The sequence below is a fragment of the Phaenicophaeus curvirostris genome, chromosome 18 (assembly GCF_032191515.1).
Source record: "Phaenicophaeus curvirostris isolate KB17595 chromosome 18, BPBGC_Pcur_1.0, whole genome shotgun sequence".
NCBI lineage: Eukaryota > Metazoa > Chordata > Aves > Cuculiformes > Cuculidae > Phaenicophaeus > Phaenicophaeus curvirostris.
The window spans coordinates 14,624,905-14,638,361 of NC_091409.1; the positions used below are offsets into that span (position 1 = coordinate 14,624,905).

The 13,457-nt window shown below is 48.3% G+C and overlaps 1 protein-coding gene across 1 annotated transcript in view; it reads left to right on the plus strand.

Moving 5' to 3' along the window:
* The first annotated feature begins 11,555 nt into the window (after positions 1-11,555).
* The window catches only part of UQCC1 (ubiquinol-cytochrome c reductase complex assembly factor 1), a 45,121-nt gene continuing 43,219 nt past the window's right edge, over positions 11,556-13,457 (plus strand). Inside the window, exon 1 of the mRNA XM_069871778.1 lies at positions 11,556-11,609. Within this exon, the coding sequence (XP_069727879.1) occupies positions 11,586-11,609 (24 nt within the window). The 5' untranslated portion in view covers positions 11,556-11,585. The remainder of the gene's footprint in view (positions 11,610-13,457) is intronic.

Genomic DNA, 13,457 nt, shown 5'->3' on the forward strand with positions numbered 1-13,457 from the left:
ATAACAGTTTAAACAGATTTGAAACTACAGACATCAAAATGTTGGAATTATAATGGATTATTACTGCAACAAAACTGCCAGATGTTTGGTTTGGCCTAAACAGAAGCATTTTCAGCCCAGATGTTCAGGTTAGGAGGTATTGTGACATCCACTTTGCTCAGCTGGTAGCTCAGATGTGGGGGATAGTCCTGGCATTACTCAAGTTTGGTCCAGCTAAAAGTGAGGAGCTGATAATGGTGGGGAGAGTAGGTGGCAGGAATAGGGTAGTTTTTCCACTTTTATCTCTCAGATTGAATGTCCTCTGTTTATAACACAGGTTATAAACCAGTGCCGTGTTGTCCAGACTATCCTTTTGCATTTACATTACTGAAACTGTTTGCTAACTCAGGGAATTCCAGTTCAAAACTCCTTTATTATGCGGTAGTCTACTGACTTTCACCGTGGTGGAAATGTATGTCAGCCTCTAGGTGCTTTATCTGTGTGTTGTTTGAGCCATCGGGATCATCTGGCACAATTTTCTGTCTCTGTCATTAAAGATACAACTAAACTACAACAGTAGTGAATGGTTATGATCACTTAAACCTGGAGTGTTGAAGGGAGTGACCTCTTTCACTGCTCTGCCCCACACCAGGCTGTCATTTTTTGTTTCTAGACTCCACTAAGCCATCCAATTTCTCTGCCCGGACCACTGCAAATCATGTCATGACTTTACCTGGAAATGTGCACTAGCAGCTATCTGACATATTTAATGACACTTTCCAAGATCGTAGAACCATAGAACCACAGAACGGTTTGGGTTGGAAGGGACCTCAAAGCCCATCCAGTTCCACCCCTGCCACGGGCAGGGACACCTCCCACTGGATCAGGGGCTCCAAGCCCCATCCAAGCTGGCCTGGAACACCTCCAGGGATGGGGCAGCCACCACTGCTCTGGGCAACCTGGGCCAGGGCCTCCCCACCCTCACAGCCAAACATTTCTCCCTAAGATCTCATCTCAATCTCCCCTCTTTCAGCTGAAAACTGTTCCCCCTCATCCTATCCCTGCCCTCCCGGATCCAGAGCCCCTCCCCAGCTTTTCTGGAGCCCCTTTCAGCACTGGAAGCTGCTCTGAGATCCCCTGCAGCCTTCTCATCTCCCAGCTGAACATCCCCAGCCTGTCCTGATATGGGAGGCGCCGCAGCCCTTGGATCATCTCTGTGGCCTCCTCTGGACTCACTCCAACAGCTCCATGTCCTTCCTGTGCTGAGGACTCCAGAACTGGATGCAAGAATCCAGGAGAAGTCTCATTAGAGCAGAGCAGAGGAGCAGAATCCTCTCCCTCATCCTGCTGGTCCCACTGCTTTGGGTGCAGCCCAGGATAAGGTCAGCACACTGCTGGCTCACATTGAGTTTCATGTTGAGACATGGGAATAGTGGCCATTATGAACATTCATTATCACCAATACACACAAAATTACAGCTCAGGTGGACTTCACCCAACTCTCGTTCCTCCCTGAAAACAGAGTTTTAGGGACAGGACACACAGCAAAGTAACTGGAATGAAACAGAGGACTTGGAAATCGCAGAAGTTTGGCCCTATTCTCTTTAGCCTGGTCATTATACAATGTGCAAAGATAGACACCCTACATGATTGTTACGGCTTTCTTCCCATGGGTGAACTGGTATTAGCAACTGGATGGTAGAAAGGCAGAGAAACCTGAGCTGTAAAGCAATCCAGGTTAAAAGTTCAGCTTTCCACCTTTACGATGGCAGGTCTCACTCTCTCGCTGAGAATGCCTCATTTGTATTTACTTTCTAGGGTCATTATCTGTCCCACGAGGGTCTTTGTGAAGGTCCAAATTTCAAATAAACAGTACACTATAAGACAGGTATGTGTGGATAATTTTTGTTGTATTTGGCTAAAATATGGGTCCTAAGCTCAATAGGTAAACATAAAAGTATGCCATTTAAAACAATGCATTCCCATTAGCGTTTGAATATGTGCCTAAACTCCATGTACACTTTTACATGGTTATGTCATTTCCTGTGTAAAATGCCCTTGTTTATACAGCAGCCGTATGAAAGATGCAGTAACCCGCTATGTGGGCTATTTGAAGCTTTCTTTAAGAAACATAAAAACCCCTTGACCCTTGTATAATAAAAGGTGTTAAAAGATACTGCTTTTATAACATCTTAGCCAAGACTAATAAGAATGTACAAAGCAAACAATTTTTTTTTCGCTCCATAGTCCTGGTCAATCACGTGTTATTTTATGAATTTACTGTTGCTGTTGGGTAGTAAAATGATATTTAAAAATAAAATTGCGTGTGATTTCATTGCTTCTCGACAAATTTAGTAAATGAAGAAATCTTACCATTTTTTAAAACACAGTGTGGTAAATACACTTTGCTGAGCGACCAGAATAGCCCGTTTAGTCTGTCATCTTGATGTCCCTGTTTTGCTGGGGTTTCTTTTCAGACCTAGTTCTAACTTTCTCCAATGGTTTGGCCAGCTGAAGTAACGCAAATGGATTCCATTTTCCCTGATGTCATTTCAAAGGGCACAGCTGTCAAGAAAAATGACTCCATTAATAATAATAGCTATTAATTGGCCAAGCCTCTGCTAGGGGACAGAAAACGCTCTTTTCACTGGTGTTTCTCCAAGACTCTCCTTGCTATAATACCTTGTGCGAGGCTTTGCCATCCAGGAATCCAAGATGAGCAGCCTCTGCCCATCGAGCTGCCATCAGAGGGTTCTGTTTCTGCACGTTCAGTTACCGACTGCCTGCTTTTCACAAGATGCCATTAATCGTGGCATAAACTCAGAAATCAGCCTTTTCCTCAGGAAACCAGACCCACTGGTTTCTTGGATCGTATCAGAAACAGCGTGGCCAGCAGGTCCAGGGAGGTTCTTCTCCCTCTGGACTCGGCACTGGGGAGACCGCTCCTCGAATCCTGTGTTCAGTTCTGGGCCCCTCACCACAAGAAGGATGTTGAGGCTCTGGAGCGAGTCCAGAGAAGAGCAACGAAGCTGGTGAAGGGGCTGGAGAACAGGCCTTATGAGGAACGGCTGAGAGAGCTGGGGGTGTTTAGCCTGGAGAAGAGGAGGCTGAGGGGAGACCTCATTGCTCTCTACAACTACCTGAAAGGAGGTTGTGGAGAGGAGGGAGCTGGGCTCTTCTCCCAAGTGACAGGTGTCAGGACGAGAGGGAATGGCCTCAAGCTCCACCAGGGGAGGATCAGAATGGATATCAGAAATAAATTTTTCATGGAAGGGGTCATTGGGCACTGGCAGAGGCTGCCCAGGGAGGTGATTGAGTCACCATCCCTGGAGGGGTTTAACAGATCGGTAGATGAGGTGCTCAGGGACATGGTTTGGTGGTTGATAGGAATGGTTGGACTTGATGATCCTAGAGGTCTTTTCAAACTTAGTGATTCTATGATTCTATAATTCTATGATTCCATTTTGCTTGTGCAAATGGCTTCCCAACATTAATCTTTCTGCAGAAATGTTGGAGGAGAAACACCATGGGCTTAGAGAAGGGGCTGTGTATCTTCAGAGGAGCTCTCTTTTCTACAATGGTGCAATAAGACTCATGAACTTCAGATGGCAAAGAAGTCATTAACTCATCTGGTTAGTGATCAGGTTACATGAACCCAGCTAGGGAGGATAAAAGACTCATGGTAGTGCAGGGAGAAGCCCGTGCCACAAGAGGTGTTCTAAAGAAATGCTCAAGGGAATGTGGCTTGGGAGAAAGGACGCAGAGAAGTAGCTTTTGAGGGAGGCAGGGGCTGAGAACTGTGTCAAAGACTGAATAACAAGATGCACTGAATGCAGGAGTACCTGTAGCATGAATGTACGCCCAAGTGGAACAAGAGATGGGTCAGATGGCAGTGCTGCTGGTGGGAACAGATGTGTCTACATGCCTATTAGGAAAAAAACCCTTTTTCTGAGGGCTCAGTGTGAGTAATTCTTGCTTTCCGCTTGCCTGTCCTTCTCCTGCTAGTGGCTTAGAATCTTAGAATGTTTTAGGTTGGAAGGGACATTTACAGGTCATCCAGTCCAACCCCCCTGCTGGAACAGGGACATCTTTAACTCAGTCAGGTTGCTCCAAGCCACATCCAACCTGACCTTGAATGTTTCCAGGGATGGGGCATCTACTGCCTCCCTGGGCAACCCGTGGAAGTGCCTCCCCACCCTCACAGCAAAACATTCCTTCCTAAGATCTCATCTCAATCTCCCCTCTTTCAGTAGAAAACCATTCCCCCTCATCCTATCCCTGCACTCCCTGATCCAGAGCCCCTCCCGAGCTTTCCTGGAGCCCCTTTCAGCACTGGAAGCTGCTCTAAGGTCTCCCTGCAGCCTCCTCTTCTCCAGGCTGAACAACTCCAACTCTCTCAGCCTGTCCTCATATAGGATGTGCTCCAGCCCTCAAATGATCATGGTCTCCTCTAAACTCTCTCTAACACCTCCCTGTCCTTCCTGTGCTCAGGACTCCAGGACTGGACTCAGGGCTCCAGGTGGGTCTCACCAGAGCAGAGGGGCAGAATCCCCTCCCTCCCTGCTGGTCCTACTGCTTTGGATGCAGCCCAGGACACGGTTGGTTTCTGGTCTGTGAGTGCACGTTGCCGGTTCACATTGAGCTTCTCATCCCCCAGCACCCAAGTCCTTCTCCTCAGAGCTGCTCTCGATCCATTCCCCGCTCAGCCTGTATTTGTGTTTGGGATTGCCCTGACCCAGGCGCAGGACCTTCCCCTTCGCCTTGTTGAACTCCACGAGGTTAACTCTCCAGCCTGCCCAGGTCCCTCTGGATGCATCTCTTCCCTCCAGCGTTTCGGACCTCTGCGCTGAATCTGCCTTTGGCCACTGTCCTGTTACAGAAGCATCAGTTTCTGATGTGGTCTCTCTTTTCCCACCAATTTTTTTTAAAGGAAGCCTGTTTTTCAAGTTCCTTGGAATTAAATGACGCTGTGTAATAGCCGGGAATGATGTATTTGGAAAGAGAGATCCAGGATTGATTTAAAGACCGAAAGTTTTAAAAAGCTCACCACATTCAGCTCAAAGCTAATTCTGTGAATATTAGCACTTCATTTTTCAATAAGCAGCTATTTCTACTTACTGTCCAGTTTCCACTTTGAATCAGTGAATTGGCTTCTTTGTCTGCTCCATGAAAAACCTGACTCCCATGGGCATTGTTTGACCTATGCAGACTGTGATGGAGTTTTTTCTTTTATTTTTTATGGAAGAGGTAGATCAGCCTGGCTATGCTTTTACTGTGCACCTTCCTTACCAGATTTTTTTTCTTTTTCTTCTGTTTTTTCTTCAGCCTCTCACTTCTCCAGATACTTTTTATAGTTTCAATGCCATGACTGAGCGAATGTTGCAGTCCCAGTCTCATCAATGCCACACGGACGTTAGAAGCTCCGTACTTTTACTGGATTTTGACCTTCATTATAATCCAGGATTCAGCTTTCCCTCTCAGCTACAGCATCACATTAGGAGTTCAAACTCACCCTTCTATTATGACCAACACTGCTTTGCCATAATCACTGCTTTGTAGTGAAAAATTTTCCATTTTATAAGTTCTTAAAAATCCTTGTTTACCACTGAGTTAAAAAGCAGCTTAGTCCCACTAAAACATTCCTGCTTGACAAGATTTATAAAATTCCTGTTACTCATTATGAAGTAAAAATTACTTTGCTTTTTTGGGTGAGGCATTGAGAGAAGTCAAGGTGAAAAATCACGAGCCCTGTCAGTGCTAGAGTTGGGAGAACAGATCTGTGTCCAGGCTGGAGGGCTCCACATCTTCTTGTGCCTACAGGAGGACTGAACTCATCATGAAGTAAGAGAAGATGTTGACAGCAACATGCACTTCTTGAATGTTGAAGTGCTGGGTTTCAAGAGCTGGACAGACTACTGACAGCTGATCACAGATATTCGCTCTCCACTGCTCTGGTGAGACCTCACCTGGAACCCTGTGTTCAGTTCTAGAGCCCTCAGCACAGGAAGGACATGGATCCGTGTGAGTGAGTCCAGAGGAAACCACGGAGATGATCCAAGGACTGGAGAACCTCCTGTACCAGGACAGGCTGAGAGAGTTGGGGTTGTTCAGCCTGGAGAAGAGAAGGCTGTGGGGTGACCTTTGAGCAGCTTCCAGTGCTGAAAGGGGTTCCGGGAAAGCTGGAGAGGAGCTCTGGAGCTCCCTGGAGTGCAGGGAGAGGACAGGAATGGATGGTTTTAAACTGAAAGAGGGGAGATGGAGATGAGATCTTGGGAAGAAATGTTTTCCTGTGAGGGTGGGGAGGCGATGGTCCAGGCTGCCCAGAGCAGTGGTGGCTGCCCCATCCCTGGAGGGGTTCCAGTCCAGGCTGGATGGGGCTTGGAGCAACCAGATTCAGCAGGAGGTGTCCCTGCCCATGGCAGGGGTAGAACTGGATGGGGTTTAAGGTCCCTTCCAACCCAAACCATCCTAGGATGGGGACATTTGTAGGAGGAACTGCCAGCACGCCTCTGATAGATTATCCCAGATAGCCAAACCCTGCCCCATTTTCTATGGTTTTGATCACAGGCATAAATGTACTTGGTATAAAACAGAAGGTCAGGAAGGTTTAAGACATGGTATATGAGAAAACATTTTCCAGATTTCGGCTTCCTCCAAGGTAATATTCAAGTGTAATTAAAACAGAACCTGGAAATATAGAGTACAGTGCCCTATTGAAAGTGTGTTGTATGAGCTGAACTCCCTTCATTGATAGTTTTCCAAAACACACAGCTGCAATAATCTTTATCCAGGAGAAGGGAATAAATTAAGTCTGAACACCTCTGCATATAGTACAGTGCACAGCGCTGCACCCGTATCCCTCTCAGCGGTAATGGAAAGCTGAAGGAGGCGCAAGTGGAAAACCTCTCTGACCAGCAAAGACTTTCTTCTTCAGAAAGCACACAGATGGGAAGAAAAGCTCCTGAAGGAGAGGCAGCTTCAGGACTGGGATGTCTTGTTCCCGAAGCGCTCTGCTCAAGCCGTTGAGGCTCCGCAGGGGCAGGGTGCCAAAGCACACTTGGGCTTTGACAGCTGGGGAGGGGAACGGTCCCGGTTTGCCCCAGCAAACAGGGAGCACTGGTGGCAAGGGAACAAATGGGAGCTTATCACAGCTAACAGAAGCACCAGCCACGAGGATGTAGAAGCCTGGAAAAAGTAATCAGGTCCTATTTCTACTTCCCCTGAACAGTTCAGTCATGGAGCTCAGGTTCTGCTTGCCAGGCTTTGCCAAACTCAGTGAGGTGCAGCCCCGAGGAGCCTGCTCTGCTCCACGGCTGCTTTTCCTCCCACCCCGTTGGGCCCAGAGCAAGGAGCCCTCTGCACTTCTAGCCAAGGAATCTCCATACCTGCCAAACCTTTCAAGGTTCATAAACCATTGTAAGAATTGTACTTTGATTGCAAAAAACCTAAACAATGTAATTTTCATATTTTTCAATAGCATTTCCCCTGGAAAACAGCAGTGGTAAATATATACACAGTGACACCCCAAACTGAGGATTCAGTCTTAGGAAAGGGACCGAGTATCTTTAATTTGCTAAAAATAGATTTAGCTGCCATTAAAAGTCCTTTTTCAGCTTGTCTTGTCATCATAAGGGTGGGCTTGGTCTCAGTGTGTCTGTATGCAAAAGAGAAAGATTTTTTGAAAGCAAAGCATGACAAATCCGTTATAAACTCCCTGTGCAACCTTAGTGATGCCATTTTCCTTCAGCACATGGCCAGAGCTAGAAATCCCATGGAACCTGGGTTTCCCCCTGTGGTCAGATGGCCCCTCACTGCATTCCTGGCTCTCAGTTCTGGTAAGAGCAGCGCAGAGGCATCCAAGGAAGCTCTGGAAGGAGGGATTCCACAAGGACTAGGGCTCTGAGAGCCTTCAAGTCTTAGAAGGGTGCGTCAGACAGGATATGGTGCCAGCCCTGCCCTGGTTGGTTCATACAAGGCTCTTTCAGAACCTGGAGCACCAGGAACGCGTGCTGCAAAGGCACTTCAATAGCTGCAGGGCCAGCTGGCAGTCCTGCAGCACTGGCCCTGAACCAGATTTAATGAGACCTGCTGGACCTGAACTGAGTTTTTGCAATTGCCTTTCTCTTTATTGTGATCTCCAGAGCTCCCTGGAATACCTGTATGGACCATTCTCCCCCTTATAACCTGGAGTGCCCCAGCCCTGCTTGTCCCGAGTAACATGGAGAGATCCTGTTTCCCAGGACCATAACGGGATATCCTTGGACTTCTCATCTGCAGAAGAGGAGCAGGTGGTTAAGAAGGAAAATCAATACAATCTTAAATCCACACTTCAAGAGGAATTCTAGACAGGGCAGAGGAAAGATGAAGTTGAAAGATCTGTGCTTTTCTCCTCATCCAGAGTCTGTTTTTCATAAAGAGGGAGCTCTCTCCAGTGAATGTCAGGCTAACAATTGCCTCATCAAGTTGATTTTGATTCTTCATGTCACTCAGAAGTGAAAACCACAATATATTGTTACGGGACTGCATAGATTTAGAATGTTTCCAAATGGTTCATTAACCTGCACAGTTATGTTGTAAAATATAAACCCACAGGCCTACATAAACCTGATCTGTCTGCTTTGCTGTGCGCAAATGGAAAAAGCACATTCTATGAAATAAAACCATGGGCTGATAGGAAAGGAGGAGGACAGGAAATCAAATATCTTTAAATGCCCTTGTTTAAAAGTTATTTATCATTCTTTGTTAATGAAGTCAGAAGAGAAATAGAATGGTAGTAACAACCACTGAACCAGCTGGGGAGAGGTTAAATGCATATGGAATCTCAAGACGGCAACAGCCCAAGGACCTCTGTGCAGTATCTAGAGGGTGTTTTGAATGTGGATAGAAATACCCAGCCTAAAAACTACACAGAAAATCTGTTTCCTGGTGAGGTACACACAGAACATCTGACTGCAGAGTGGTCTGCACAGAGTATCATCGCTGCTGGAGAGGAGCGAACGTGCCAAGGAAAAAACACCAGGAGAGGTGCCTGTCCCCTAAGTCCAAAACATGAAGAATTTAGGAAAGATGTAGCCCGGAGACTCCATCTTGGCAGACCAGGCAGTTCTTACTGTGATGAATTCTTGGGTGCAGCCCCTTTGTCTCTTCAGTCCTGTATGGTTCACTCCGAAAGACACACACATTCTTCAGGGCAGAGATAAGCAGAGGCTACACAGGACCTGGATTGCTGGCTTACCGCATTATGCCTCGTATTTTTGACAGCATATCTCCACATGCCCATTTGTGCTTCTGATTCCTGATGGCACTACAAAAAGCTACCTAAAAAAACCCCAGCAAAATGGTTTCATTTGCTTTTGTTACAAGGAAATCTGTGTAATCCATTAACAAGCTGAAAAAAAAAAAGTAATATGATAAAGCTTATATAAGAAAAAACCTGCAGAGCTGTGATATGAAGTCTCATCTCCACAACAGCCAACCAAGAGTTCTTCCACATCCCTACAACCTCCTCACAGCAAACAGCCCAGGGCTGATTTCTCAGCCAAACTCTGCTTTTAAAAAAGTCATCATGCAATCTACTAATAATGGCACATTATTGTGTAATAATTTATTAACTGTTCATCTGTATTGTTTTCTTAATTTGTGGCATCTATTATGGCTTTTGTCTTGGAATAGAAGTTTATGGAGCATGAATCATCTCCATAAGATTAGTTTAGCCCTTAATCAGCCCAGGGCTGATTTTTCAGCCAAACTCAATTTTTTAACCAATATCTTTAGGAAGATGATGTCAAAGGGAAACAAACTGGGCTCACACTGAGCATCTTTATGCTAAGTATGAGAAAACTTTCACACCGAAAGATTGGAAGGAGCTTCATATGGAAACTGGAATCCCCTTACCTCATCACTCTTTACAGAGAGCAGTTCAGAAAAGCCTGACTGCAGGCAGAAGGGTCTCGGATGCCTGTGGAAAGAAGTCCAAGCAGGTGATTCCATTGGCCTGACATTTAAGAACATCTGAAAGATTTCTACAGACTACTGTGGAGTTTCAGGGCCATTAAAACAGCTGCTACTGCCCTCTTGAGAAGCTGACATCCCAGTAAATATGCTGGAAAAGAGAAGGGTAGAATATTATAGTTCCCCAAGCCCTTTCAGCCAGCACTGCTGCTGAAAGAGCAGCCCTCTCTCTTCCCCAGCTGTTCTTGCTCACATCTGCACCAGCCTCTCGTGTACCAGGACCAGCATTTGTGAGGTGATGTGGATGTGATCCAGATTAAGACCAACCTGGCAAAACAAGCCCGCTCGTGTCAATCCTTAGAGCTGCTGCTCAGGTTCACTCTGCAGCCTCGTGAAAGCTGGTGCCAGCAGAAGCAAAGACTGGGGGATACACAACAGGGACAGGTGGGATCGCTCCTGGCAGCAAGGTGCTGGCTCCAGAGCCATCAGCATGACATCAGCATGAAGGGCTCTGCCGCCTTCTCCTTGCAGTGCTGCTGCGAAATCACAGAACCATAGAATGGTTTGGGTTGGAAGGGACCTTTAAACATCATTGGGTCCAACCCTCCTGCAGTGAGAAGGGACACCTCCCCCTGCACCACGCTGCTCAGAACCCCATCTAACCTGGACTTCGATGTTTCTAGGAATGGGGCAGCCACGAGTTATCTAGCAATCTGTGGCAGCGCCTCACCAGCCTTGGTGCAAAAATAAAACCTGGTCTCAATTGGCTCCCTTTTAGTTTAAACCTGTCCCTGCACTCCCTGATCCAGAGCCCCTCCCCAGCTTTCCTTGGAGCCCCTTTCAGTGCTGGAAGCTGCTCTAAGGTCTCCCCAGAGCCTTCTCTTCTCCAGGCTGAACAACCCCAACGCTCTCAGCTTGTCCTAAGAGGTGCTCCAGCCCTCTGATCATCTCCATGGCCTCCTCTGGACTCACCCCAAAAGATCCCTGTTCTTCTTGTGCTCCAGAACTGGACTCAGGGCTCCAGGTGGGTCTCACCAGAGCAGAGCAGAGGGGCAGAACCCCCTCTCTCCCTGCTGGTCCCACTGCTGTGGATGCAGCCCAGGACACGGTTGGTTTCTGGGCTGTGAGTGCACGTTGCCGGCTCATGTCCAGCTTTTCACCCCAAGTGCTTCTCAGCAGGGCTGGAGGAAGGACAGGCTGAGAGAGTTGGGGCTGTTCAGCCGGGGAATGAGAAGGCCCCAGGGAAACCTCAGAGCAGCTTCCATGACTGAAAGGGGCTCCAGGAAAGCTGGTGAGGGGGCTCTGGATCAGGGAGTGCAGGGATAGGATGAGGGGGAATGGTTTTCAGCTGCAAGAGGGGAGATTGAGATGAGATCTTAGGGAGAAATGTTTTCCTGTGAGGGTGGGGAGGCCCTGGCCCAGGTTGCCCAGAGCAGGGGTGGCTGCCCCATCCCTGGAGGTGTTCCAGGCCAGGTTGGATGGGGCTTGGAGCAACAGGATCCAGTGGGAGGTGTCCCTGCCCGTGGCAGGGGTAGAACTCCATGGGCTCTTAGATCCCCCTCCATCCCACGACTCCTCCGGAGCCGGGACTCGAACCCGTGTCCCCCGGCCCCGCCCCCGAGCCGCGCACGCGCGGGCGGAAGCTGCTGGGGCCGATGGCGGCGCTGGGCCGGGCCGCGGTGAGTGGCGGCGCCGGGCGGTCGCGCTCGATGCCCGCGGGGCTGCGGGGCCCGGGCCGGGCTGCCGGGGGGCTCCGAGCGGCCGGGGGTGCGGGTGGCAACAGCCTCCTGGCTTGGATCAGCCATGGGGTGGCCAGCAGGAGCAGGGAAGGGATCGTCCCCCTGGGCTCGGTCTCCAATCCTGGGGTTAATTTTGGGCCCCTCACTGCAGGAAAGACCTTGAGGGGCTGGAGAAGGGAACGGAGCTGGGGAAGGGTCTGGAGAACAGGGGTTGTGGGAGCGGCTGAGGGCCCTGGGGCTGCTTAGCCTGGAGAAGAGGAGGCTGAGGGGAGACCTCATCGCTGTCTGCAGCTCCTGGAAGGAGGTTGTGGGGAGGTGGGTGCTGGGCTCTGCTCCCAAGGAACGAGGGATGGGATGAGAGAAAACGGCCTCAGGTTGTGCCAGGAGAGATTTAAAGTGCATATTGAGAAAAACGTCTTCACTGACCGAGCAGTGAAGCGCTGGCAGAGGCTGCTCAGGGCAGTGGTGGAGTCCTCATCCCTGGAGGGATTTAAAATCCATGTGGAAGTGGTTCTTGGGGACAAGGTTTAGTGATAGACTTGGCAGTGATATGTTTATGATTGGACTGGATGAGCTTAGAGGTCTTTTCCAACTTTAATGATTCTGTGGTTAATGGTGCAGAGGAGGCTTCAGGAAAGCGTAATCCTTCTCCTCCATCTCCATCTTACCAAAGATTTGCTGTTAAGAACAGTGTTTAATATTGCTTTGAGCCACGGAGGAAGGCTAAGCAAGTAGAGAGAAGCAGAGGTAGTTCTAATCTTCCTCCCTCGAACTAGCTGCAGGCACAAGAACACAGTGAAACGCAGCATAACCCTGACAGAGATCCACAGGTCCCTGCATTATTCAACATCCAGCCCAGCGTCAGAACAACTCCTTCACTGAACACATTATCTGGTGAAGCAAAACTGTTTTAGCAGATAGTGGCGGTAAGTCAGAACAGTTTGGAAAAGCCCAACTGCAGGCAGAGGGATCTGGGATGCCGGTGGAAAGAAGTCCAAGCAGGTGATTTCATTGGCCTCCTGCGGCCTGACATTTAGAACATCTGAAAGATTTCTAAGAGCTTAAAAGTCTTTACTTAAAACATCCAAAGAGTTCAGAGCTGTTCAACCACCAGAATATTAATACAAAGATTCTAATGTCTGTGTTTAATGGAAGAGATTGGATTCCCTCGTATAAGTGAGTGTGGAACACCAATTATGCAATTCCCTCTTCTTTCTCACACGTTTGTGTACTTTTTTCCTTCCTATGAGCCTTTAAAGTCTGCAGCAGTGCCCCACTCCTTAGCATGTGATCTAGAAAAGGGAATCTCTGCCTGGGTCTGATAATCTGTCACAACACAAATACAGGGATGTCCCGTGCTGCTGGGTGGAGACAGATTCCTCAGCAAGGTAAAAGGCCTTCAGTCAGAGGGCAGTGCCCTCCGTTGACATTAATCCCCTTAGTTTTGGAAGTGATGTCTCAGGGTGTTGTTTTGACAGGCACAGTGAGCCCTGCCCTTTCAGCACTGAAGGCAGCTGAAGGCAAACCTGCCTGAGAGCCGCTAAAATGCGGTGAGCTGGAGTTCCTGCTGCTCCTCCCATTCCTTCTCTTTCTCATGCTCATACCTCTGCATGGTTGGCCTGCCATTGCCTCCTCCAGCATTTCTCTTGGCCCCTGTGCTCCAAATGCTATAGGAGCAGAACCATGGCAACAAAAAAGTAGCTTTCTGCAGTTTTAATGCATTAAAGAGGCAATTCTGAGCAGAAAGGGAAGGGAGGCCAGGCAGGCAGAGTGGTAGAGCAGCACTGA